Here is a 25,616-nt window from a genome sequence, read left to right on the forward strand (position 1 = left end):
AATACCAGGGAACTCCAGCGCATTATTCTGATATAATCCCATCAGTTCATTTGCTAGAAGAAACGATAGCCCTAAATTGGTAGCCATGAGTGGTATTAAACTTCCAACATCTCCCATCCATGAAACAGGGCTTCCGTGCCTCTCACTGAATGGTTTTCAGTGGGACTACAGATGCCAATCACCCCCAGCCTCTCTCTGTTTTCTTACTTTGATAAATATCAGTTCTTTGGCTTACAGGAAAATAATTAAAGAGTCCCCATGTTAATTGCCAGGGAACAGATGAAAACAAACAAAAAGAGGCCAAACACCAACATCCACTTGGTTTTTTGTTTATTTAAGACACTGTAATTTCCCAAGGATGGTTCAGATAAATACGTTTTGTCCAAGTTCAGGGGCTGCTGTTTTTCCTTGCTTCGTGAAATTATCTATGGGCAGGCCTCTGATCTTCCTGATCCATGCAGCTCTGCTGGCTTTTTCTGGATCAACCACTCCAGCCGGCTTTATGGCCTGAAACTCCTTCCTCTTGGCCTCCTCGTACTCTTTCTCCTCCTTCACAGTCAGCAGCATGAACTCCGTGTTCACTCTGAAGGGGTCGAGGGCCGTGTAGAAGCGGGGCCGATCTTTCTTGGCAGCCTGGGCCGTCGTGCCCATCGGCGGAGCCAGCATGTGGTTTGGTTTGATGACCTGTGTGCTGGTTAAGGGGCTGAAGCTGCGCACTGCCCCATCAGCTGAACTGGTTGCCGGGTCTTCACCCTTTAAGCTGCCAGAGAACCTGGGGCAGATGAGCACCGGCTGGGGGATGGTAGACTGGACTCTGGGGCTGTGCACGGAGTTCTTCAGGTTAGGCTGAAGCTTCTGGATTTCAAGGGGAATACTGGTTTGTTTCACGTCTATGGGAGGGTTGCTCAATCTCAACCGATCTATTGCATGTTGGACCGATTGTCCCTTCAAACTCAGGACCTTCCTTGGGTATGAAATGGAAGGTCCCCAGGCATCGATGACCTGGGTTTGGGGCCTCCGGGGACAGGCAAACGCCCCAGAATTATGGGCTTTCTGCAGGGCATTCACAGTCAGGAGGAGCTGGTCAGGTGACATAGGGATGCACCAGGACTTCTTCTTTGAGCAACTGATCAAGTCTCCCAAAGTTCCCAGTTGTCCTTGTTTTGGTATTTCCTCCACATCATCTGCTTTTTAAAAAAAAGAAAAGAAAAACAAACCAGTGTTCCATGAAAACCATTAAGTACTTATGCATGAAAGTTAAATCCATTCCAACTCCTATTCAGACTAAGGTCTTTGTTACCCAATGGACATGCTGCCATCATGTGAGCAAAAATCCTCCATGAGACGAGAAATTACAACATATTTAACACAAGTTTTTAACAAATATGCTAGTACTTGTGTACAAGTGTGTATTAACCTCTAGATATGCATATTTTGGAAGGAGCATATGTAATGCCTATGCTCCACACATTCGTGAAACTTCCCTGTGGGAATGACCTTCACACCCCATTTATATAGGCCTTACAAATTTTCAGTAACATACCTATATTTTTAAATAAAACCTGTATTGCAAAGCTTGTTCTCCACTTTATTAATCAAATTTGACTCCAAATGATCTTTGGATGTTTCTCAAAATCAAAACTGCCTTCAAAAAACATGTCACCCCTGCAAAATTGAAACTATCAAAATGGCCAAAAGGCAGTTCCTGAACAGGAGTTCCCAAAACGTTTTGAACATTTTGTAGGTCCAAAAGCCACTGACAAGGACAAGAGATTCATTCTGGCATGCTACTTTAGGGTCAAGCCCTCCAAGATGCCTAAGACCCTTGAGTTAGCAATGATGTCTTCATAGGTGAGCAAATTTACTATGTCTCTTATTTGGGCTTTTGAATCCCTGCAATACCTCACAGACACACTGAAAACATTATCCTCCTTTTACAAAAGGAATAACTGAACCATGAAAAGGAGAAGGCATTTGTCTAGTCTGACCTAGCAAGTAAAATCTGCACCTCAAACTACACCAATAAAACTAGCAAAGAAAATGCAACAGGGTATTGATTTTATAATTTTATAACAGTGTATAATTTTCCTTGACCACATAGGTCTTATCTAAACAAAATTAAGATGTCAAAGTCTTCCCCGTGCTTCATCCAATTCCAGAATACACCACTCTGTATGTGTGTGTGTGTGTCTGTGGGTGTGTGTCTGTGTGTGTGAGAGAGAGACAAAACACAGTTTTTCTCCTTCTTTTAAAAGGAATTGTGATGGGCTCATTGTTCATTAACTTGTCTTTTTTTCATATAATAATACATTATGGATCTCTTTCCAAGTCAAAAATGGGGCTCCTCATCCATTTTTAGCTGTTGTATCATATGCCTTGGTCATAGTATGGCTTTGTTATCACCTACTTACTTACTGCCCACTGAGGGACATTTAGTTTGTGAGTGATCAACCTTAAAGAAATGCAAATATCATCTTTACTTATCATATGAGCAAAATGATGGTGAACACCCAGTGTTGGCTTGGGAGCAGTGGGGGCTCTCATGCATTGCTGGTGGGAGTGAAAATTGACACAGCAGTTTTTAAAGACAACTATGGCAATCTCCTTCTAGCTTTTAAAATGCAATCATCCTTGTGGCTCAGCGATGCCACGCCTAGGACTTTACCCCGCAGGTATACCTATACAGGTACACAGACACAGGTACATGCAAGGATGCCCATTGTTATTACAGACCTCACAAAACTCAATTGTTTTACCCCCACCTTGAAGCTAGTCTCTGCAGGGAGTTTGATTCAAAGAAACACTATTATATTAGCCAAAAATATTTGAAAGGAATTTAAATCTTTACCAGAGTCTCTCAAAAACAACAAAGGGACACCCAATTCATGGTAACTCTTCTCCAAAGCCCCTCCCCGCCTATCTCCCTGACCCCCTTATCTCACATGTAGAGCACCCCCCAATCCAGCTCCTCCCCCGTGAAACCCCCTAAAATGCCTCTGCAATCAGCCCCACTGCCTCTTCTCCCTTCCGCTGTGTCCATTACTCAGATTGATGACACAACAGTGCAAGAAGTGACGAGGCTGACTGTGATCCCAAAACCAGAAGCTCAGCTCTGAGAAAGGCGCTCGCTCTGCGTGGCCTCAAGCCAGTAAGGGGACGATTAGGGAAAAACCCACCGCTCTTAGGAGAAGCTGTGCATTTTATCCATTCAGAATCCAAGCAAACTGATTGATCAACCTGCTGAAAAATTAGACTGAACAAAGAGAGAGAGAGAGGGCTTCCCTGGTGGCACAGTGGTTGAGAATCTGCCTGCCAATGCAGGGGACACGGGTTCGAGCCCTGGTCTGGGAAGATCCCACATGCCGCGGAGCAACTGAGCCCGTGAGCCACAACTGCTGAGCCTGCGCGTCTGGAGCCTGTGCTCTGCAGCAAGAGAGCCCGCGATAGTGAGAGGCCCGCGCACCGCGATGAAGAGTGGCCCCCGCTTGCCGCAACTGGAGAAAGCCCTCGCACAGAAACGAAGACCCGACACAGCCAAAAATAAATAAATTAATTAATTAATTAAAAAAAAAAAAAAGAGAGAGAGAGAGAGATTGAATCTTGCCGCATGAATTCAGAATAAAGGATCACCGTTCTTATCTCCGGCGAGGGGTTTTGCTTCCAAATTCTCTTGCTCGGTGCCCGTGCCATTTGCTTCCCTAGAACTCGGTCTCTTCCTGCCATCTCTTCGGGGTGACTTTGGCTTTCCTTGACTTAGAGGTGCCTCCGTTAACACTCCTAAATTAAGATTGAGGAGGAAACTGTAGTAATTATATGATTCAATGAGGTATGAATACTGGGGGCGCAGCTGATAATTCAACTGATTTTCACCCAAATTATCACTTTACTGTTTGTTGCTTCCTGTTGTCCCATGAAACTAGGCAATCACCTGGAGCCGAAGGTCCATCTAGATCACCTCCTGACGCCCCCCTCCTACCCCCGTTTCCTACTGATTATCAAGCTTTAAGCATTATCTGAAATTCTCGGTCCTCTGTCCTAACTGACCGTTTGTGGTGTCAGCTGACCGCCTGGAGGTGATCTATTGATCTAGTATTTTCCAGGTACACATGTTATCAGTCAGAGGTCTACAGAGAATACACTCCGCAGAGGACAGTTTTCTGCAGTACAATATATCTTGTCTGTGTCCTAAGGAAATAATCATGTACTATATGCTTGGATCAGGGGCAAGGGGGAGGATGTTGGTTGTCTGTTTTTTGTTTTAATGGCAAGTATGAAGGGCTAGTGTCATCTACTGCAGAAAGATTCTAATAAGTTTGAAAACTTAGGCCTTGAAAATCAGGAGATTCCCTTGAGCTGGCTAACAAATTGTCACATCAAAGAGAATGCCATAAAGGTTGGGATTTATATCATCAAGAAACCATTGACCAAAACATTCCACAGAGAAACTGGTCCTGGAAGCCCCTCACATGCTCCACGGGGTACCAGTGGGGCTGCCTGGGATTCAGTTCTTACCTGTAGGTAACCTGGATGCCCTCAGGAGAACTTGGGACCTGTGAGATTTGCTGAACAGGGACTCCTGGGCTGTCTGTTTGCTAGATGTGGATTCCTGAGGGCTGTAAATCTGAGTGCTCGACTTGGAGAGAACTTCTGCGAGGCCGTTTTCTTTGCTGTCCTCCTCTTTGTCCTTCTTCTTTTGCTTGGCCCGTTCCAAGGAGTACTGCCACTTGATATTCTCAAACTGGAACATGAGGACGTTGCTCTCCGTGTTGATCACCATCCTGGAACCAAAGCAACAGGGTTGCCCACAAGAGGAGCGCGGAGGCCGCCACTGCCCGCTTCCAAATATGCATTTGGACTACTGTCCCATCCGATCCTGAGGCCAAGGGATCAGTGCCCGGGAAACGACCGCACAGACAGGGTGGTGTAGGTTGTTGCAGGGTCTACGGCGGAGAGAGGTGGCAGGCCCTGCAGCAGGGGTCGTTAGCTCTGTAGCCGTTTTCTTTAGGAATTAGATGTGAGCAAGGCACACGTGTCCTGATGACTTCGCTTCTCGGATTACAATATTTTTAAATGAATTTCTGTTCCTGGAGTGAGTGCCAAGAACCTGGGGTGCCCGAGTCAGAAGGCTTAGCTACTCTGCACACAGATGTCTTCAAGTTCACTCCTTTTTTCTTAAGCACAGCATCCAAATGCCATGGCTCTACTGCCGTGATGGGATGAGGAGAACTCTCATGGGGGAAGCCTTCAAGCCCTCGCTGACCCTTCAGCCCCACCCCCTTCACGCCATCGCTCCGGGTGTCTGTGCACGCTCTACGTTCAGACAGAACATTTGTACTCTGTAAAGCAGGAGGATTTCTGTCTTCCCTAATCCCCACTCTCATGCCACTAGAGAAAAAAAGAGTTCTAAACCCGGGGTCCCCAACATCGCCTCCTACCCACCCACTGTTCCTGGGGTTCACAGCGTTTCCAGGGCATTGCTTTCCCTCCCCCACCTCTGCTCCTAGGTCTCCCATAACCATAAACAAGAAATGGAAATGCTATGTGTGGGCTCCTTTCTGCGCCAAAAGGCTGCAATTTTAAGACTGTCACTGTCAGCGTAAACTCTCCGTAAAAGTGACTCGTTACGGTTGGAAGCACTAGAATGGAACTTGGGGAATCATTCCAATTAGAAATCTCTTTCAGACATATTTTTGCTCAAGCTGACATCTCTCTTCGGATGTCATGATTAGGAAAAGGTCAAAGGTGACCTTTTTTTATAGCCTTCTGACTTCGTAACTGAAAACCATTAATTTATTGAGCCTTAGTATACTAGCACCCCCCTACTTTAAGCAAGGAGAACTAATCATTAGGAGGAAGGCAATGTGGTTCGAAGCGATTAAGTGATGTCTTGAGTGAGGCTGTGGTAGAATTTAAAAGTTAAGTCTAGGTGGGTATTTTCACATGATATCACCCTGAACCCAGCGTCTAACAACACAGTATTATATACAATTAGTGTCGTCATGGTTCTGCTTTCTGTAAACTCATCTGCTCAGTTCTGCCCCACTGGACACTGGGCCGCCTGCCAATGCCACTCCCACCCTCCTGCAAGTCTCTCTGCATCAGAAGCAAGACACAGAGAGCTGGGGAGCTCTCACGCTGGACGTGGGATCAGGGTCTGCAGGCTGACAGAACCTCGGTCCCCACGGCAGAGCTGTATCGAGCCCATTGCGTGATTGGATCAGACACCCAGAACGAATGAAGAGTAACGTGGTCCCTGATTGCTAAGTTCTGTATGAAGTCCCGTGAGTCCCCCATGAGCCTATTACTGCAGCCAAGACTGGAGGGGAGCATGGCCCACTCTCTGCTGCTGCCGGCAAATCCGGGGCCGGTGTCCCAGAGGAGGAAAAAACATCATCCAAACAGAAATGCTCAGGGCTCTGACCTCCACACCTACCACCCACCTGTTGCCCTGAATAAAGAAGGACAGCACAGGATAACCTCTGCCATTGGCTTTCATCACCTTCAGACAGTTCCCATTTAGGAAATTGTAAATGCGGATCTTGCCATCTGCACAGGCACTGATGACCCGGAGGAAGAGAAGGGCCACGTGGAGAACCTCCCTGGAAGGGAACAGAGCAATGGGCAGTACCCACCTTCTGGCAAACTGTGTGGGTGTGTCTGGAGTCGGGGCATTTCGGGTACTGTTGGGAAGCAGGGGTCGTGACTGTCCTTGAAACGATGTTTGCCATCATTTTATGATTCTGGATATAAACCATTAACCCTCAAGACACAGATGGAATCTCTCCCCCTATTCTTTGTTATTTTTCCTGCAATTTGGTCACAGTGCCACAAGGTGGCAAAACAAAAAAGCTTATATCACAGATTCTTTTTTTTTTTTTTTGGTCTGATACATAGATGACCATGCTTCTCTCTTACAATTTGATTCCTAGCTAATACTTCTCATGCTGAGAAGTATTTAACGTTTTCAATCTTTCTAAAAGTAGCATTGTTATATAAAGAAAGGAAAAAAAAGCAAGGGAAAATGATCATCTTTATAAGAAGCAAAAACCTGGTATTTGAGCAGTTTCTTTTGGTTCTTAAATTAGTGGCTTTAATTCTTTCGGTGAAACATCCTTAAGGAAAACTGTACCCAGGGGTGAGATTTTTGAGCTCCCTTTTGTGACAACCAGCAGGAAAAGAGAGGGGATCAGGAGAAGACTTAGGTAGATGCCTCCAACAGAATTCTCCCTACAACAGCTGGCTCCAACTTGGGCTCCAGGTAAGTTGGAGTATTCAATTCTGAGAAGTGTAATTACCCCATTGCTGTTAATGCTACTGAAAAATGGACCTTGATGCCACCAATTTGTTAGATCTTATATGTAAAGCAGGTCCATCGATCCCTGCCGTCTCTACCCATCCAAGTCCATCCATGGCCTTGCTCATGTGCTACCTTCTCCATAAAACCATCCCTTACCTTCATTCTCCTCTCATTCCACTCACATACACAAACTTCGGGTATATTGTCAGAACCTCTTGGGCACAGTCCACATCTTATCCAGCTTTGCACACCCAGCACAGTGCCTAACCCCGTAGCAGGCCCTCAATAAATATTTGTTAGAAAAGTGAATGTTGACTCACGTTTCAGTGTATGATTGTTGCTACAGTACGTTAAAAGAATGACATCCACCCCACATCATTTGGCCTTGGTCAGATCCCAGAGCCATATTAAGACTTTTCAAGGCCCCAACAACTAGCGAAACAGAAATAGCAAAGACCTTGAAAGACAGGAGATATTCAAAAAACAGCAAAGATGCCAATGTGGTTTGAATCCCACCTCACATGATGAATGGATGGATAGATAGATAGATAGACAGATAGATAGATAGATCAATCTAAGGTATAAAATAAGTATAAGAAAGTCCAACAAAGTCCCAGTTTTTTCTTAAGATGGAAATACAATAACTATATTGGTGCACCTCGGTCCACCTCTGGGGGAATCCAGCACTAGGAGAGATGCCTCGTGAGAGAAGGGTTGCCTCTTTGTGTATCTCTTTGGATCTTGCTGAGCTAAGTCTACACTTCTCATGGGTTCCTGTGACATTTGGTGGTTCAACCTATACCATTATAGCCTGGTGATTAAAAGCACAGGCTTTGGGATCAGAAAACCTGGGATCAAAACCTGATCCTACCTCTTACTGACTATATAACCTTGAGAAAATAACTTAACCTCTCAGTTTTCAGGTTTCTATTCCATGAAAAGGGGGAACTGCCTCAGACGATTGCTGTCAGGATTAAATCAATCAAGGTATTTAAAAAACTTAGCCCATACCTGACACCGTAGCGGTTTTCATGGTCCTGGCATAACCCAGTCTCCTTTCAGGTTTATCTCTGTTCTAGAAATAAGTCATTTGTCTCCTTCTTTGTTCCTCTTTTATCAAAAGAGACTGAAGAGGGTGATGTCAGTGAAAATGGTGGAGGAAGGAACTCCAAACTTCCGTCCTTCCATAAAAGCAACGAAGAAACTGGCAAAAACTGTCAGAATCAACTATTTGGAACTCTGGAAAATAACCAGAGGTTTGCAGCAACCCAGGGAGCACTTAGACAAGAAAATGATCTTAGTCTTAGTAGGAACAGTGGACTTTGTGGCATGTTAACTTACCCTAGTCCAATCCCAACTCCCCAGCCCAGCGGCAGCCATGAAAATATTAATAACAGCCCACATTCCTGGTACTGGTGGAAACGGAACAGACCTCATTCACAATGAATTATCTGACCTGTCTGGTGGCTTCCTGGGAGACTGACTCAAAAAACTTGTCATTATTTCATCTTACCAGGAACTAACCCAGTGCTAAACCTACAACCTGGGGAGGGCGGGGGTGGGGGGAATGTTTTGTTAAAAACATAGGCAAATATTTTAGTCATAGTTGCCTAAGGCAATAGATATCTGTTGGGGCAAACAATACACTAACCAAGAAGCTTTGGAGGAAAAACTGGGGAATGAAATGTCTGTAAGGGCTGTGAAAAGCTCAGATGCATTTCTGGGACTCTGTCTGGCCACATACACGCCCAGGGCTGTGCACAAGCTTGGGGGAGACTTGAAAAAACCCTAAGCTCTCACTTGATGGTCTGCACAAGCAGGAAATGAGGGCTAAGGCAGAGTTGTAAACTATCTGGCTGAGTGTTGAAGGCTTCCCTCAACAGGCACACAGAGCCCCTTGGCAAAGAATGGGAGGTATTTTGTTTCCAGGTGTTCCAATAAATCTCTTTCCAGTCATGAGCACACCACCAAGGTAATAAAACAGAGACTTCAGTGGCCAAACAAGACAAAGAATACAGACTCACTAAACAAACAAACAATAAAAACTACAACAAACAACTAGAAGAAAAAAAAGAAAGAAAGAAACCCTGGGCATGGGGGAGAATTTGATTTCCCGAGTTGTCATATTAAAATATTCAGAATGTACAGCTTTCAGCAAAAAAAATGTAAAGTGTAAAAAGACATTAGAGGGTATGGCCCATAAACAGGGAAAAAAGTAATCAATAAAAACTGTGCACAAGGAAGCCCAATGGTTGCACTTTCTAGACAAAGACTTTAAATCATCTATTTTAAATGTGTTCAAGGAGCTAAGGAAAACCATGCCCACAAAACTAAAGGAAAGTATAAGAATGGTGTCTCACCAAATAAAGAATATCAATAAAGAATCAGAAATTATAAAAGAATCCAAACAGAAATTCTGGAGTTGAAAAACTATAATAACTGAAATGAAAATTCACTAGAGGGGCTCAACAGCAGATTCAAGCAGGCAGAAGAAGGAAAGTATTTGAAAAGAGGTCAGTTGAGACTATATAGTCTAAAGAACAGAAAGAAAGGTTAGAAAAATGAACAGAACCTCCGAAGTCTGTGTGACATCATCAAACATCAACATATGCATAACAGGATTCCCAGAAAAAGAGGAGAGAAAGGAGCAGAAAGAATATTTGAATAATGGCCAAAAACTTTCCAAACATGATGAAAAACATTAATCTACACATTCCAGAACCTCAACTCTAACTAGGATAGACTCAAAAAGATCCACACCTAGATATATTATAATCAAACTATAAGCAGAAAGAGAAGGGCAGCTCATAACATAAAAAGGATCCTCAATAAGATTAATAACTGACTTCTCATCAGAAACCATAGAAGCTAGAAGGCAATAGAATGACCTACTCAAAGTGCTGAAAGGGTAAAAAAATAACTGTAAACGCACTATTCTATATCCATCAAAACCATTCTCAAAAATGGAGAAATTAAGAAAATTCCAAAATAAACAAAAACTGAAAGTTCATCACTAGCAAACCTACCTAACAAGAAATGGTACATGGAGTCCTTCAGGTTGAACTGAAAGGACACTAGACACTAATTCAAATCCACATGAAGAAATAAAGAGCATCAGGAAAGGTAACTATCAATACAACTATCTAGGAAAATACAAAACAGAGCATAAATGTATTTTTTAATTTATAACTCTTTTTTTTCCATCTCATTTAAAAGACAACTGCATAAAACAATAATTATAAGTCTATGATAATGGACACACAGGATATAAAGATTTGTTACAAAAAGTATAAAAGAGGGGGGAGAAGGAGTTGTATAGGAGCAGTTTTTGTATACTATTGAAATTAAATTGATATTAATGTGAACTAGATAAATGAAGACATTAATTGTAATCCCCTGGGCAACCACTAAGAAAATAATTCAAAAATATAGAGGAAAAAAAAAATGACAAGGGAATTAAAATGGCACACTAGAAAATATCCAAATATCCATTTAATATCCAAAAAGACCATAACAGAAGACTTGAGAAACAAAAAAATACAAAAAGACTATATAGAAAACAAATAGTAAAATGGTAGAGTTAAGTCCATTCTACACTTAATGTAAATGGATTAACTCTTCAATCAAAAGGCAGACATTGGAAAAAGGATTAAAAACGTGATCCAACTATATGCTGTCTACAAGAGACTCAATTGTAGATTTACAGACACAAATAAAGGTGAAAGAATGGAAAAAGATACTCCATACCAAAGAAGCTCCAGAGTAGCTACACTAATATCACACAAAATAGACTTTTAGACAAAATTGTTAACGGAGACCAAAAAAGAACATTATATAATGATAAAAGGGTGAATTTACCAAGCAGATATAACAATTATAAATGCATATTCACCTAAGAGCCCCAAAATATGCTATGCAAAACTCACAGAATTAAAGGGAGAAATACAAAACTCAGTAATCATAGATGGAGACTTCAATGCAACACTTTAAAAAATGGATAGAACAGAAAATCAGCAAGAAAACACAAGCCATAAACAACATTATAAACTATATGTAGACCTAACACACATATACTGAGCATTCCACCAACAACAGCATACACATTCATCCCAGTGCACATGAAGCATTCTCCAGGGTAGACCATACATTAGGCCATAAAATGTGGCAGTGAATTTTGAAAGATGGAAATTATATAAAGTATGTTCTCCAACTGCAATGAAATTAAATTAGAAATGAACAACAGAAGGAAATTTGGGGAATTCATAAATATGTATGTAAATTAAACAACATGCTCTTAAATAACCACTGGGGGAAAGAAGAGTTTAGAAAGGAAATTAGAAAATACTTTGAGATAAATTAAAATAAAAACACGACATATCAAAACTTATGGGATGCAGCCTATAGCAGTGTTCAGAGGGAAATTTATAGCAGTAAATACTCACATTTCTCCAATCAATAACCTAAACTTTCACCTTAAGACACTAAAAAAAAGGGTCAAACTAAACCCAAAGCAAGCAGAAGGAAGGAAAAAATATAGAGCAGAAATCAATGAAAAGAGAATTGAAAAATAGAGAAAATTAATAAAACCAAAAGTTTGTTCTTTGAAAAGATCAACAAACCTTTAGCTAGCAATTGTCAAATCTTTGCTTAGACTGGCCAAGAAAATAAGAAATAAAACTAAAATTACTAAAATCAGAAATGAAACAGAGGACATTACTACTGACTAATGGAAATATTCTGTAATTAGATAGTGGTAATGGTTGCACAACATTATGGATATACTAAAAACCACTGAATTGTATGCTACAAAATGGTAAGTTTTCTATAATGTGAATTATATCTTAATTTTTAAATTGCAAAAAAATATATATTAGTACAATACTAGCTATGGAAAAGACATTAAAGAATAAAGGTTTTTTTAAAAAAGACACTACAGGGTACAGAAGCTTTTCTAAGGATCGTCATTTTTGTCAGCCCTACTTTGCATCCTCTAATTTCATTCCTCATATCCATTCTCTCCTACACTGTATGCAGAATCTTAATTTTGGATAAAGAAAATGTTGGACCAAGAGAACAGAAAGGAGCCCTCTTTCTCTGGTCCTTCTTCCATGAAGGACAGACAGCAAATACATGTTTTTTCATCCATGTCATATTCTAAAGATGAGTATCAGTGTAATCATTAGAACCCTCCAGGAAGGCAATCTGTCAAATTAGTCTTCATTATCAATCAGTTGGAAATATTTATTAAGCACTTACATATACACAGCACTACTACAGATGAGTGGGAGAAAGGGCCCTAAAAATGAGAACATTGACAATGTCCTCCAGGTGTGCTGTAACTGTCTATGGATTTGCTGTAACTGTGCAAGGCATCAAGAGCCAATGTGAATGGTATGTTGGGCTGTCATTCGATGGAAGTGGGAATGGTCTAAGAAGGTCTCCTAGCTGAGGAAGAGTGGGAGGCTCATAGATTGATGAAATGTTGAACATACTGCTGAGTCTGCTGGGAACAATTATTTTCCAATAACTAAACTAAATCTTACTGAATCATGCTTGGAAGGTTTTAAAAACGCATAGTTACAATTTTCAGGCGACATCACAAAGTTTGAGTCCCTCCTTGAGGTCAAGTTTTGACAATCCAGATGATATGCTGAGAAGCTTACTGATAAATCACCCAAGGGTTGGATAAGTCACTGAACACTGGCCTTTCCTGACACCCACCTGTCAACAATGCAGTCATACACCCCAGAGAGAGAACATACACATAAACGCCCATATCCCCCTCCACTGCCCACAAAGCCAGTCTGCCTGTTCAAGAGGTTCCTGTGAGGGTACAAGGAAATATAGGGCCATATTTCACTAAATAACTATCCTGTGATAGATCCTCCTGGAAGGCCCACTTACTCTTTCAATCGACTGGGACAGCACTTAGTTTCCTGGCATTCCTTAAAATGCACTCAGGGGAAGAAGCTTTATTCATGCAGTACAGGAGTGGCATACAGCAGCCTGTAAAACCCATGACTGTGGCAGAACCATTAACTGACCATAATACCCTTTCAAATAAGCTTAGATGTGGCCTCAGAGTACTTCTTAATTGGCTCCAAGCAGCCACCACCACTAAACTGGGATTGGAAGTGTACCATGAAATCCATTTGCTGTCCTGGAATAGAATCGAGCCCGCAGGCTTTAAGGGAGCTCCTTCTTTAAGCCCTTGGTTATTTTTAAACCTTTGGCACTTGGATAATATTAAGCTTTTGTAAACACGCAATTCCAAGATTTTAAGCTTACTGGAGCTGGCATTATTTGGGGGACAGTTCTGCCAATGTTCCTAAGTTTGGTAGGTAACAGATACAAGTTTATCCCATGTGCCATAAGTGTAAAGTTTCAATAACCTCTCAAAATCCACATTTAGTATTCTTTCTTAAGAGAAATAAGGGAGGACAGGAGAGGGGGTGGTCGTAGCGGGCGACAGGCAGAAGAAGAGGCAGCGGAGACGGGCGAGGAGCAGAGGCGACAGAAGGTCAGCAGAGGGGACCGATCTGCCGAAGAGCGAAGTCTGGGCTCTGGCAGGAAACGGAGGCGGGCAGGACCTGGGTCGCGGCTTCCTTGGCACCTACTTTGGATGCTTGAAGGCCATGAGGCACCGCTCGTACTTTCCCACCATGCTCCAGGCCATCACCAGGCCGTCAGCGCTTCCCGACAGGAGATGCCACTGGTCGAAGCACAGACACTTCACAGCTCCCTCATGGCCGTTGAGCGTCTGCAAGAAAAGATGCCTCTGTTTTCAGCCCGTCTTCAACTCAGACTGCGACTCCTTGAAGGCCAGAGCTAGAGGCTTCTCGAGATGAATCCCAAAGCCACACTCCACCAATCCGTGGCCACCACCACTTAGCACTTGTCCGAGCTGACCGCGCCTTTGCTCTAATGAGGCCAGCGGACTCCACACCCCCCGCTCTCCGGAGCTCTCTCCCGAGTTAAGGAGGAAGGTGAGCAGGGAGAGGCCTTGCTCCCGGCGGGTCTGTGGCGGGGCAGGCCCCCCCTTCCTAGAGTGCCAGAGAGGGCCACGATTTACCTTCCTCTGCTGCCAGAAGGGCAAGGCTCAGGTGTTCCGGCCCCAGCTCCTTGCCAGGACCCAGAGGCAGCTGGGCTTCCCTGTGCCTGCAACTGCTGGGCAGACCACGGTGACGACATCACTGGTGGCAAGAGCTTGCCAGCCAGGCCAGGGCTTCTCACTGTGATCCCGTGTCCCGGCACAAAGGACATCTCCCCACCGCCCACTAGGGCCAGGGGGCTTCCAATCCAGCGAGAACGCTTTTTGTGTGTGAACAATCACTTTCTAGACAGCCAATGTTCTCTTCTCATGAGAGGAAGGAGGAAGACAGTTGTGGCTTTGTTCATTCCTATACCCCACACCAGAATCAGGTTGGAATGTTCCGGAAGAGGAGAAGGCACTTTACTAGTGCTGCTGTTAAAAGACCCCAAGCCCATGTACCACGCGGAGTCAGAATGCAGCCTCCGCCGCCACCACCCACCCATGACAACGTGGCTCCTGCAGGCCTTGACCTTCTACTGGCTCAGAATGGCCCCTTCTTGGGGGGCCTTCCCCTCCCCCTTTTCAGGACCACCCTCTTTAGGTGACTGTCACTCAACTGCTCTAGGGCAGTCTGGGGAGCTACCTGGAGGGGGACTGCCAGTGTCCTCCAGCCCCTCACCCCCAGTGCCCCGCCCCCCCGGTCCCCGCCCCTCACCTTCACCAGCTGGGCCGTGATGACGTGCCACACTTTGACCAGCCCTTTCTCACAGCTGCTCACGATGTACGTGTCATTGATCCTGGTGGCCAGGATGGGGTCTTTGTGTTTAAAGGTCTTCAGGCACTTTCCTGTCTCTATATCCCACTCTGAAAGGGAGGGGGAGAGAGGGGTAGGTGCACGGAGAGGGCGGCAGTGGGGCTCCACACCCCATCGCAGAAGCTAAGATCAGCCGAGCCCATCGTGTCAGACCCCGGAAGGCTTCACCTGGCCCGGCAGCTCCAGAGGCTTACCCACAGCCCATGTACCTGCAACCCAGCGCTCCCCGAACACAGCCCTTAGGAGAGCCGGCAGCGCATGGACCTTGGCTCTGACCCTGGAACTTAGCCTCGGGGGCCAAGAGTCGGACAGCTCATGTCTAATAAGCCTCCTCATCTCTAATAAGCCTGAAAAATGCTTCCTGTGGAGTGGATTTCAGGAAAATCATGGCAGACGTTCATGTCCTCATTCCTCCCGGATGCTGACCCACACCTTCTATCCCCCAAAGGAAAGAAAGTTGTCTCTCCTCATTTACATTTTAAAATATTTCTGAATCTGACTTTTCGATTTTACTTTTGCGAGACTGTCACAGCTCAGGGCAGGTCTACTACTGCTGCCACACAGACAGCGTCGGAGCCACTGTACCCCATTCTGTAAGTGTTGGGTGGGTATGTGTCCCTGGGTGGGTGGGAGAGCCGAGCTTAAAGGAAGAAGCTGAAAGCAGGCACCACGAATTCAGGGGTGAGGGCATTAAAGCCCCCGAAGAACCTTCCTCCTCGGGTAACAGAACATGTAACCTAGGACCGGCGAGTAACCATAGCTGGCATCCACGCTGCACTAGCTGTGAGCCGGGCGCCACTCAAAGCGCCTGACAGGCATTAACTCATCTTCACAAGGCAGAGCTGTTACTGTTCCTCACTGTACAGATGGGGAAACTGAGGCCCAGAGAGGTTCTGGAACCTGCTCAAGATCACACAGGTGGTAAGCAGATTGAGCTGCGATTCGAACCCAGGGAGTCTGGGTCCACAGGCCACGCTCCTAACCATTAACCAGAACTATGTGAGTACAATTTTCTACACTTGTTTTTAAGTATATATTGGCCCTTTTATCAAACTAGAAGTGGGAAAATTGAAAGATGAATTAAAGGAGTTATTGGTAAGGTGTCCTGACTTAAAGAATTTTTAAAGTGGGGGGCGGGGGTACCCTTCAGGTCTCTAATTGTCTCCTTTTTGTTCTATTTTCGTAACCCAGGAAGGTGGGAAGAGCCCAAGCAGGCTGGCTGGTAGCTGGGGCCAGGATTAGGGTGGAGTGGGAGATCTTCGGATACTTTTTTCATTGTGTATTTTGCACGTTAATTTTGACTTTTAAAATATTGCATTACAATAAGCATCTTGATTACTGAGGTTTTTTTTCTGTCCCCTTAAATTTTGCACCCGAGGTGAGGGCCTAACTCCCCTTGCCCTATAGCCCTGCTGGTGGCCCACAGGACTCTCTCAGCTGAGTGGGAGGTCACGTCCACCCTTCCATCTTCAGAGCCTCATCCTTCATCCTGTCTGCTTCACCCCTCAAAGCAATCACGGCAATGAGACGCTCGGTCAGTCGGGGAGGGCAAAGAGGTAGGGAGTAGGGCTTCCCAGGCAGCTCTGAGCATCTGTGTGTGTCCCACCAGCCCACTGTCCCTTTCCCGTCATTTTCCTCCGCCCACTCCTAACATGCTGTGGGGTTCCTGAGGCCCTGGCTTCTCTTCTCTTTCACTCTTTCCTCGTGCTCTGCAAAGGAAATCTCACCCACACCCGGGGCTTCCACCTCTCACTGTACTTGGTAACCACCAAGCTGACCCATCTGGGGCTGCATCCACCTCCTGCTGCCCTCCCCCGGATGTCCGCGGTAATCCCACGCTCAACGTGTTAGCGTCCTAGTGCTGCTCTAACAGATTACCACCAGCTTCGTGTCTGAAAACAACACATGGATTATCTTACAGACGTTCGGCACGACTTCGCAAGGCTAAAATCAAGGTGTCAGCAGGGCTGTGTTCGTTTATGGAGGCAGCTCTCGGGGTTGGGCGGGAAGGAATCCATTTCCTTGCCTTTTCCACCTTCTAGGGTCACCCACATTCCTTAGCTCACGACCCCCTTCCTCCACCTTCAAAGCCAGCAACACTGTATCTCTCTGACCACTCTTCATAGTCATGACTCCCTTTGATCACAGGTAAGAAAATGTCTGTTATAACGGATCCACGTGATTACCCATGGGCCCACACCAACAACCCGGGAGCATCTCCCCATTTTAAGGTCCTTAACTTCAGTACATCTGCAAAGTCCCTTTTGCCATGCGAGGCACAAGATGACACAGCTGCCGGTGTCCGGGATTAGGACGTGACCATCTTTGGTTGGCCGTTCTTCTGCCTGCCACACTCAACGTGTCCAAAATGGAAGCCTTCACCCCCTCCTCCTTCCCTCCCCGCCACCCGACTCTTCCTCTGAAGCCCCGTTTCCATTAGCGGTACTTCCAGATACCCAGAGGCCTGCGTTATAAAGTCTGGCCTCACCCTTTGCCCTCCTCTCTCACTTTTCATCTCCAGCTAGTGTTGAAGTCCCGCCAGTTCTCCTTCTAGAAGTCTCCCTTCTCTTTGTACCATCTCGTGTAAACTCGCATCCATCTGACATCTTCACACTTGCCTGTTCTCGGATATTCTGAAGACATCACAGGTTCTCTAGACTGAGTAAGTACCTTAACTTGCCCCCTGTCCCCCGGAGTCACCACCTCTCCAAATCCTTCTTCCACGATATCACCAGAGCAATCTTTCTCGAATACACATTTCATCGTATCAATCCTCAGCTTAAAACGCATCTACCGCCCCCCACGTCTTATAGAATAAAGTTCAATTTCCAACCACGACGCAGAAGGCCCTTGACAATCTGGCCCCAGACAAACGTACCCGCCTGATCTCCAACACCACACGCTGCAGCCCAGCTGTACAGAGCAAAGGGAAATTCCCCAAGTTCTTCATGTTTTTCAATATTCTGTGATTTGCCTGAGGTGTTCCTTCTGCTTGGAACGCTCTACACTCTCCCTCTGCGTGTAGAACTACTCCTCCTCAAGATCACACTCAAAGAGCACCCTGCCTGCAGTGCTTTCCCTTTTACTCTTATTTCTACGGTCCCTTAGTCCTCCACAAGCTCATTGGAGCACACGTTTTAGAGCCAGACAGCCCTGCGTTCAAATCCCCACCCGACTACTTAGCAGCACTGATTTGGGGCAAGTTGTTTTTCTCTCTGAGTTGTGGATTCCTTATCTGCATCCATCCCATAGGATTCGTTTTTTCCTCTCTCCCTCCTTTTTTTCCTCTTCTTTTTAAAATTGAAGCGTAGTTAATTTACAATCACCCCATAGGATTCTTGTGAGAGTTAAATAAGATAATGTATGCAAAGCACCTATCGCAGTGCCTGTCTCAAGGTTAGTACTCAATGAATGGCAACAGTTATCATTCACATATTTACTATAATCCCCCATTATATATTTCTACATGTGTCTCCATTAGAAGACCATGAGACTCTTGGGGAAATAAAAAGCCACATCGGAAGGGCCATATCATAAGCGCTTTTTTCCTTACCGCCTAGCACAGCACCTGGCATTCAATCAACAGTTGTTGAGTGAATGGGTCAACGGATACATGGACGGTTGAAAGGATAAATGACCGCCCATAGAAATGAGCAAAACAAGTCCTTTGGCAACCCATGGATTTGGGGAAACTTCTTAGAGAGTTGGAGGTGTTTCTTTCTCACCTTTTACCTGGCAATCTTTTGCTCCAGATGCGAGCTTGTTCTTACACACGTCCATGCAAGTGATAGTCCCCTGGTGGCCACTGAAGATGCGTATGCAAGCCCCACTGTTCAGATCCCAGTATCTGCAGGAATCAGGCCAAAAAAAATAATAACAATAAGTTTTTGAGATTTTCTGAGGGCCCAAGGGATCAGACAGTACAGAGCTCAATAGCGAGTTGGAAGGCAGCAGAGCGTTATGAGTCCAAGGCCTGGATCTGAACCCCAGTGGCAGCACCTATCAGCTGTAACTTTGGGAAGGTTACTTAATTTCTGAGTAAGCTTCATTTCCCCATTGGTAAAATGGAGATGATAATAATAGTAGTTACCTCACAGGGTTTTTGTGAAGAATTAAATACACTAATGTAGTGACTGTCAACCAGGGGTGATTTCTACCCCCAGGGGTGATTCCCACCCCCTGTGACAATGTCTGCAGGCATTTTTGGTTGTCACAAGTTGGTAGGGAGGTGCTATTGGTATGTAGCATGCAAGGTCCAAGGATGCTGCTAAACATCCTACAATTCACAGGATGACCCCCCACAGGGAGGATTTTCCAGCCCCAAATGTCCACGGTTCTGAGGTTGAAAAACTCTGCAGTAATGCATGTAACACTAGAACAATGAGCAGTGTGTAGAAAATAATTGATAACTGTTAGCTGGTATTAGGTGGAAGGGTCCCTAGAGTGGTCACCAGGCTCAGAATCCATGGCACTGATTCAGTGGTAGAGCTGACCTTCAAACAAGAACAACACAACAATTGACCCGAGCCACTAGAATATTTTACGTGCATTTCTAAAGCATATCTAAGCGATAACGTGGGAACGTGTACGAGTCACACTGTTTTTTTGTTTGTTTGTTTTTGTCTGTTTTTTGGCCACGCAGCTTGTGGGATCTTAGTTCCCTGACCAGGGACTGAACCTGCGCCCTCGGCAGTGAAAGCACAGGGTCCTAATCCCTGGACCGCCAGGTAATTCCCAGAGTCACACTGTTTTTTAATACGCAAACCTGCCTGAGGTCTCTCAACTATCATTAATGCTGACTTCCACTTCAGCCAAATGCCTTTGTGACAGGACAAAGTATCAATATAATGTCAAGATGGTGGGTTCTGGAGCCAGGCTGCCTGAGGTCCAATCCCAGGTCCATCACTTACTAGCTGTGTGATCTCGAATAAGTTACTGACTCACTCTGTACCTCAGTTTCGTCATCTGTAAATGGGGGATAGTAATGGTACTTACCTCAGTTATTATGAGACTTGGCACATAATAAATGATTAATAAATGGGTTTTTTTGTTCTGTTTTTCTTTAGATTTGTTAGGCTTTTCCTTCTAATATTCCTAAAGGTCCTATGGCTTTACCTGCTCGTCAGAGCCTGCTCCGCACCCACAGTGTGTTCAACAATGTCCCACTGGTCTGAAAAAAAAAGCATTTTTTTTTAAATTTATTTTTGGCTGCGTTGGGTCTTCGTTGCTGCACGCAGGCTTTCTCTAGTTGCGGCGAGCGGGGGCTACTCTTCGTTGTGGTGCGTGGGCTTCTCATTGCAGTGGCTTCTCTTGTTGCAGAGCACGGGCTCTAGGCGTGTGGGCTTCAGTAGTTGTGGCACGTGGGCTCAGTAGTTGTGGCTTGCAGGCTCTAGAACGCAGGCTCAGTAGTTGTGGCGCACAGGCTTAGTTGCTCCGCGGCATTTGCGATCTTCCTGGACCAGGGCTTGAACCTATGTCCTCTGCATTGGCAGGCGGATTCTTAACCACTGTGCTACCAGGGAAGTCCCAAAAAGCATGTTTTGAACTTCTGTTTCTAGCAACATGGCCAACCACATGTCCAGGTTGTTTTCGTAATTTATGCAGAAAAGGTATTGATATTTGAGAAACACTTTTAGAAAAATAGGAATGGAAGGGACTTCCTTGCCTTAGCAAACTTATAAAAGAAAGTCATAACGGCAAGCATTAGACTTAATGGAGAAAAAACAGATGTACTCCCTTCAAAAAGGGGAAAAAGATAAAGATGCCTTTAACAGCTACTGCTTAACTATGAGGCCAAGGCAAAGTTAGAATGAAAGAAAAAGAAAAAAGCGTAAGTATCAGAAAAGAAGATAATATATTGCCATTATTTCCAGTTGATAAGATCATCTACATGGAAAAACCAAACCAACATACATAATTTGAGGTTAGCAAGGTTGCTGGATACAAGATCCACCTATAAAAATCAATACCATTTCTCAATACCAGCAATAACCAACTTTAAAATATAAATGAAAATAACATACCACTCAAAATAGCAATAAAATTATAAAGTTTACAAGTATTAAATAAGACTACACAAGACTTTTATAAAGAAAAAGTTTTAAGTTCTAAGAAAGAACAAAGAAATGAATGTGTTGCCCAAATTGTTTATAAATTCAATGCAACTCCAATTGAAAGTCTAGTTAGATTTTTCAAGTCGGTAAACTTACCCTAAAAACTCAAAAAATATATACCATAGCTAGGTTATATAAAAAAAGGAAAGTGAAGTGTAAAACTTGCCCCACCATCACATACTAAAACTTTCCAACTGCATAGCTAAATACAAAACAAATCAAAAAATTTTAAAACAGGTTAGTCCCAGGACTTCCCTGGCGGTCCAAAGGTTAAGATTTCACCTTCCAGTGCAGGGGGTATGTGTTTGATCCCTGGTCAGGGAGCTAAGATCCCACATGTCTCGTGGCCATAAAACCAAAACATAAAAAACAGAAGCAATATTGTAACAAATTCAATAAAGACTGTAAAAATGATCCACATCAAAAACAACAACTTTAAAAAAAATCTTTAAAACAAAACAAAACAGGGTAGTCCCAATCAGAATCCTAGCAAGTTATTTTGTGGATATTGACAAACTCATTCTAAAGTTTATAGGAAGAGGCATGAGACCCAGAATTGCCAAAACAATATTGAAGGAGGGGAACAATATTGGAGAACTGACACTACCTGACTTCAAGACTCACTACAAAGCTATAGTACTTAAGACAGTGTGGTATTGGTGAAAGAATAGACAAATAGATCAATGGAACAGAACAGAGAACCCAGAAACAGACCCATGTAAGTACAGTCAACTGATTGCAAAGGTAATACAATGGAGCAAAGAGAATCTATCCAACAAATGGTTCTGGAACAACTGGACGTCCACATGCCAAAAAAAAAAAAAAAAGAATTTAGCCACAGACCTTATTACATGCTTCACAAAATTTAACTCAAAATGGATCATGGACTTAAACATAAAACACAAAACTATAATATTCCTAGACGATAACATAGGAGAAAACTATGACCTTGAGTTTGGCGATGACTTTTAGATACAACACCAAAGGCATGACCCATGAAAAAAAGAACTGATAGACTGGACTCCACTAAAATTTAAAATAGCTACTCTGCAAAAGATAATGTCAAGGAAATTAGAAGACAAGGCACAGACTGGAAGAAAATATTTGCAAAAGACACATGTGAAAAAAAAAAAAAAGACAAGTGATAAAGGACTGTTATCCAAAATACACAAAGAACTCTTAGAACTCAACAAAAAGAAAACAAACAACCAAAACAAAAACTGGGAAGAGCTAAATAGACATTTCTCCAAAGAAGACATACAGATGGCCAACAGGCACATGAAAAGATGCTCAACATCGCTAGTTATTAGAGAAATGCAAATCAAAACTGCAATCAGGTATCACCTCACACCAGTCAGAATGGCCATCATCAAAAAGTCTACATGTAAGAAAATAAATTACAAAAAAAAAAAAAAAAAAGACAGAGGAAGAGAGAGAAATTCTTACAAAATTCGTTCAGGGGCTGTGATGCAACCTGGATTGACCATATCTAGACCCACAGCTGGATGAGACATAAGGGTGGACACTCTTGGGGCTGAGAGGTTTGGTGAGGTTGGGTGAGCAAACGCAGACCCTTTAAAGTAATACTGCGTGGTACCCATCCCATGGGTCCCAAATCTCCAGGTTCAAGGGCATCTTCCTACACCAAAACATGCATGAGAAACCCAGAAGATGGTACACCGTGTGATCGGGAAAGGTTTCTAAAACGCACCTCATTTCTCATCTCCTTGTGCTCGGGTTCGCCATTCCAGCGCTTTACTAACAATCTCCCCACTTGGAGAATCAGCACCTTTCACCCCCTGTTTCATACAGGTTGCAATTTGTCCTCAGGATGAACGGGAAGAGGGGGAACCAATGAGAGACTAGCTCTAGGTGTTTGGAAAGGCACATGTCACTCTAATTTCCAATCAGGAAGAAGAATTAACCAAAGGCTCAGCCTGCCCCCCCCCCAACCAGAATAGGGCCTGAAGCAATCATGCGGTTTTGCGGCCAGCTCCCAAAAAACCGAGTTGAAAAATGGAGCTCAGGGGCACTGCAATTCACAAAGCTGCAGGGTTATAAATGATAACTATTGTCCAAAAATATATTGAGGTAAGGCAACGAAGAGGATTTGAAAGCAAGGCAGAATTGCAGGAAACAGTTTTCAAGAGGTAGATTGGAATCGCCTTTAAAGCACATGAAAAGCGGCAAAACGTCGACTATGATGCAGTTGGCCGGGAAGGGCGTATGCGTTTTCTCCTGAATATATTCAGGAAGGAACGCATATGCCCTTTTTGGCCAACCAAACAAGCGGGCAAGGCAAATCAGCACTACAAAGAAGTCTCACTTCGCATCGATCAAAAGGGCCATCCTGAAAAAGTGGAAAAACCAGAAATGCAGGACAGGCCATGGAGAAATGGGAGCCTTGTTACGCTGATGGGAGGGATGTAAATTGCCAACGGCCACCCTGGAGAAGTGTATGGTGTTTCCTAAAACATCTAAAAAACAGAGTTACAGAGCATACGGCACTTCCACTCACGGGCTTATATCTTGGGAAAACCAAACATCGACAGGACACAGGCACCCCAGAAAAAAAAAAAAAAAAAGTCTACAAGTAATAAATGCTGGAGAAGGTGTGGAGAACAGGGAACCTGCCTACACTGCACTTTTCCACAGTGCAGCCACTGTGGAAAACAGTATGGAAGTTCCTTTAAAAAAGCTAAAATAGAGCTACCATATGATCCAACAATCCAGCTCCTGGGCATATATCTGGAAAAAATGAAAACTCTAATTCAAAAAGATACACGCACCCCAATGTTCATAGCAACACTATTAACAATTGCCAAGTCATGGAAACAACCTAAGTGCCCATCAACAGACAACTGGCTTAAGATGATGTGGTATATATATATATACAATGGACTATTACTCAGCCGTGAGAAAGAACAAAATATTGCCGTTTGCAGCAACATGGATGGACCTAGAGAATATACTTAGCGAAGTAAGTCAGATGGAGAAAGACAAATATATGATATCACTTACATGTGGAATCTAAAAAATAATAAAAATGAATCTATATACAAAACGGAAACAGACTCACAGACTTAGAAAACAAACTTATGGTTACCAAAGTGAAAAGGGAGGGTGGGAGGAATAAATTAGGAGTATGGGGCTAAAAGATTCAAAGTACTATACATAAAATACATACACAACAAGGATTTACTGTAGAGCACAGGGAACTATATTCAATATCCTGTAATAATCTATAATGGAAAATAATCTGAAATATATATATGTATGTATTTCAGCTTTACTGTACACCTGAAACTAACACAATATTGTAAATCAAATATACTTCAATTTTTTTTAATGGGCCAAAGATCTTAACAGACATCTCACCAAAGAAGACATCCCAAAAAGATACTCCACATCTCAGGTCATCAGGGAAATGCAAAAAAAATAACAAGACACCACTACACACCTATCTGAATGGCCAAAATCCAGCACACTGACAACATCAAACGCCGGTGAGGATGTGAAGGAACAGGAACTCTCAATGATTGTTGGTGGAAATGCAAAATGATGCGGCCACGTTGGAAGACAGTTGGCGATTTCTTACAAAATTAAACATACTTTACCATGTGACCCAGCAATTGTTCTCCTTGATATTTACCCTAAGAATCTGAAAACTTATGTCCACACAAAAAACTTGTAAATGGATATTTATAGCAGCTTTCCTCATAACAGCCAGAACTTAGAAGCAACCAAGATGTCCTTCAGTAGATGAATGAATAAATAAACTGTGGTCCATCTGGAAAGTGGAATATTATTCAGCATAAGGAAGAAATGAGCTATCAAGCCATGAAAGGACCCAGAGGAGCCTTAAATGCATATGACTAAGTGAAAGAAACCAATCTGAAAAAGCTATGTATTGTGTAATTCCAACTATATGACATTTTGGAAAAGGGAAAATTATGGAGCCAGTAAAAAGATCTATGGTTGTCAGGGGTTAGGGGGAAGCATGAATAGGCAGAGCATAGAGGATTTTTAGGGCAATGAAAATACTCCGTATGATACTATAATGATGAACACATGTCACTATATATTTGTCCAAATTCATAGAATGTACACCACCAAGCATGAGCCCTAAGGTATACTATGGACTTCAGGTGATTATGATGTGTCAATGCAGGTTCATCAAATGTAACAAATGTACCACTCTGATGGGGTATCTTGAGAATGGGGCAAAGGGTATATGGGAAACCTTTGTACCTTCCTCTCAATTTTGCTGTGAATGTAAAACTGCTCTATAAAAACTATCTTTTTTAAAAAGGCGGTTTTGATGCAAGAACAGAAAAACAAGCCAACAATACTGTGTTG

General features: G+C 43.6%; 1 protein-coding gene across 5 annotated transcripts in view; it reads right to left on the reverse strand.

Moving 5' to 3' along the window:
• Positions 1 to 313: 313 nt before the first annotated feature.
• FBXW10B (F-box and WD repeat domain containing 10B) overlaps positions 314 to 25,616 on the reverse strand; it is a 36,661-nt gene continuing 11,358 nt past the window's right edge. For 4 of the 5 annotated variants that reach the window (XM_082373349.1, XM_082373347.1, XM_082373350.1 and 1 more), the window contains 7 exons: positions 18,870 to 18,991; positions 15,046 to 15,194; positions 13,915 to 14,057; positions 6,441 to 6,599; positions 4,513 to 4,778; positions 3,631 to 3,777; positions 314 to 1,187 (listed from right to left, as the gene is read on the reverse strand). In XM_082373349.1, the coding sequence (XP_082229475.1) occupies positions 364 to 1,187; positions 3,631 to 3,777; positions 4,513 to 4,778; positions 6,441 to 6,599; positions 13,915 to 14,057; positions 15,046 to 15,194; positions 18,870 to 18,991 (1,810 nt within the window). In that variant the 3' untranslated portion in view covers positions 314 to 363. The remainder of the gene's footprint in view (positions 1,188 to 3,630; positions 3,778 to 4,512; positions 4,779 to 6,440; positions 6,600 to 13,914; positions 14,058 to 15,045; positions 15,195 to 18,869; positions 18,992 to 25,616) is intronic. The other variant, XM_082373348.1, reaches the window with a different exon arrangement.

Source organism: Balaenoptera borealis (genome assembly GCF_965194805.1).
Source record: "Balaenoptera borealis genome assembly, chromosome: 20".
Lineage (NCBI taxonomy): Eukaryota > Metazoa > Chordata > Mammalia > Artiodactyla > Balaenopteridae > Balaenoptera > Balaenoptera borealis.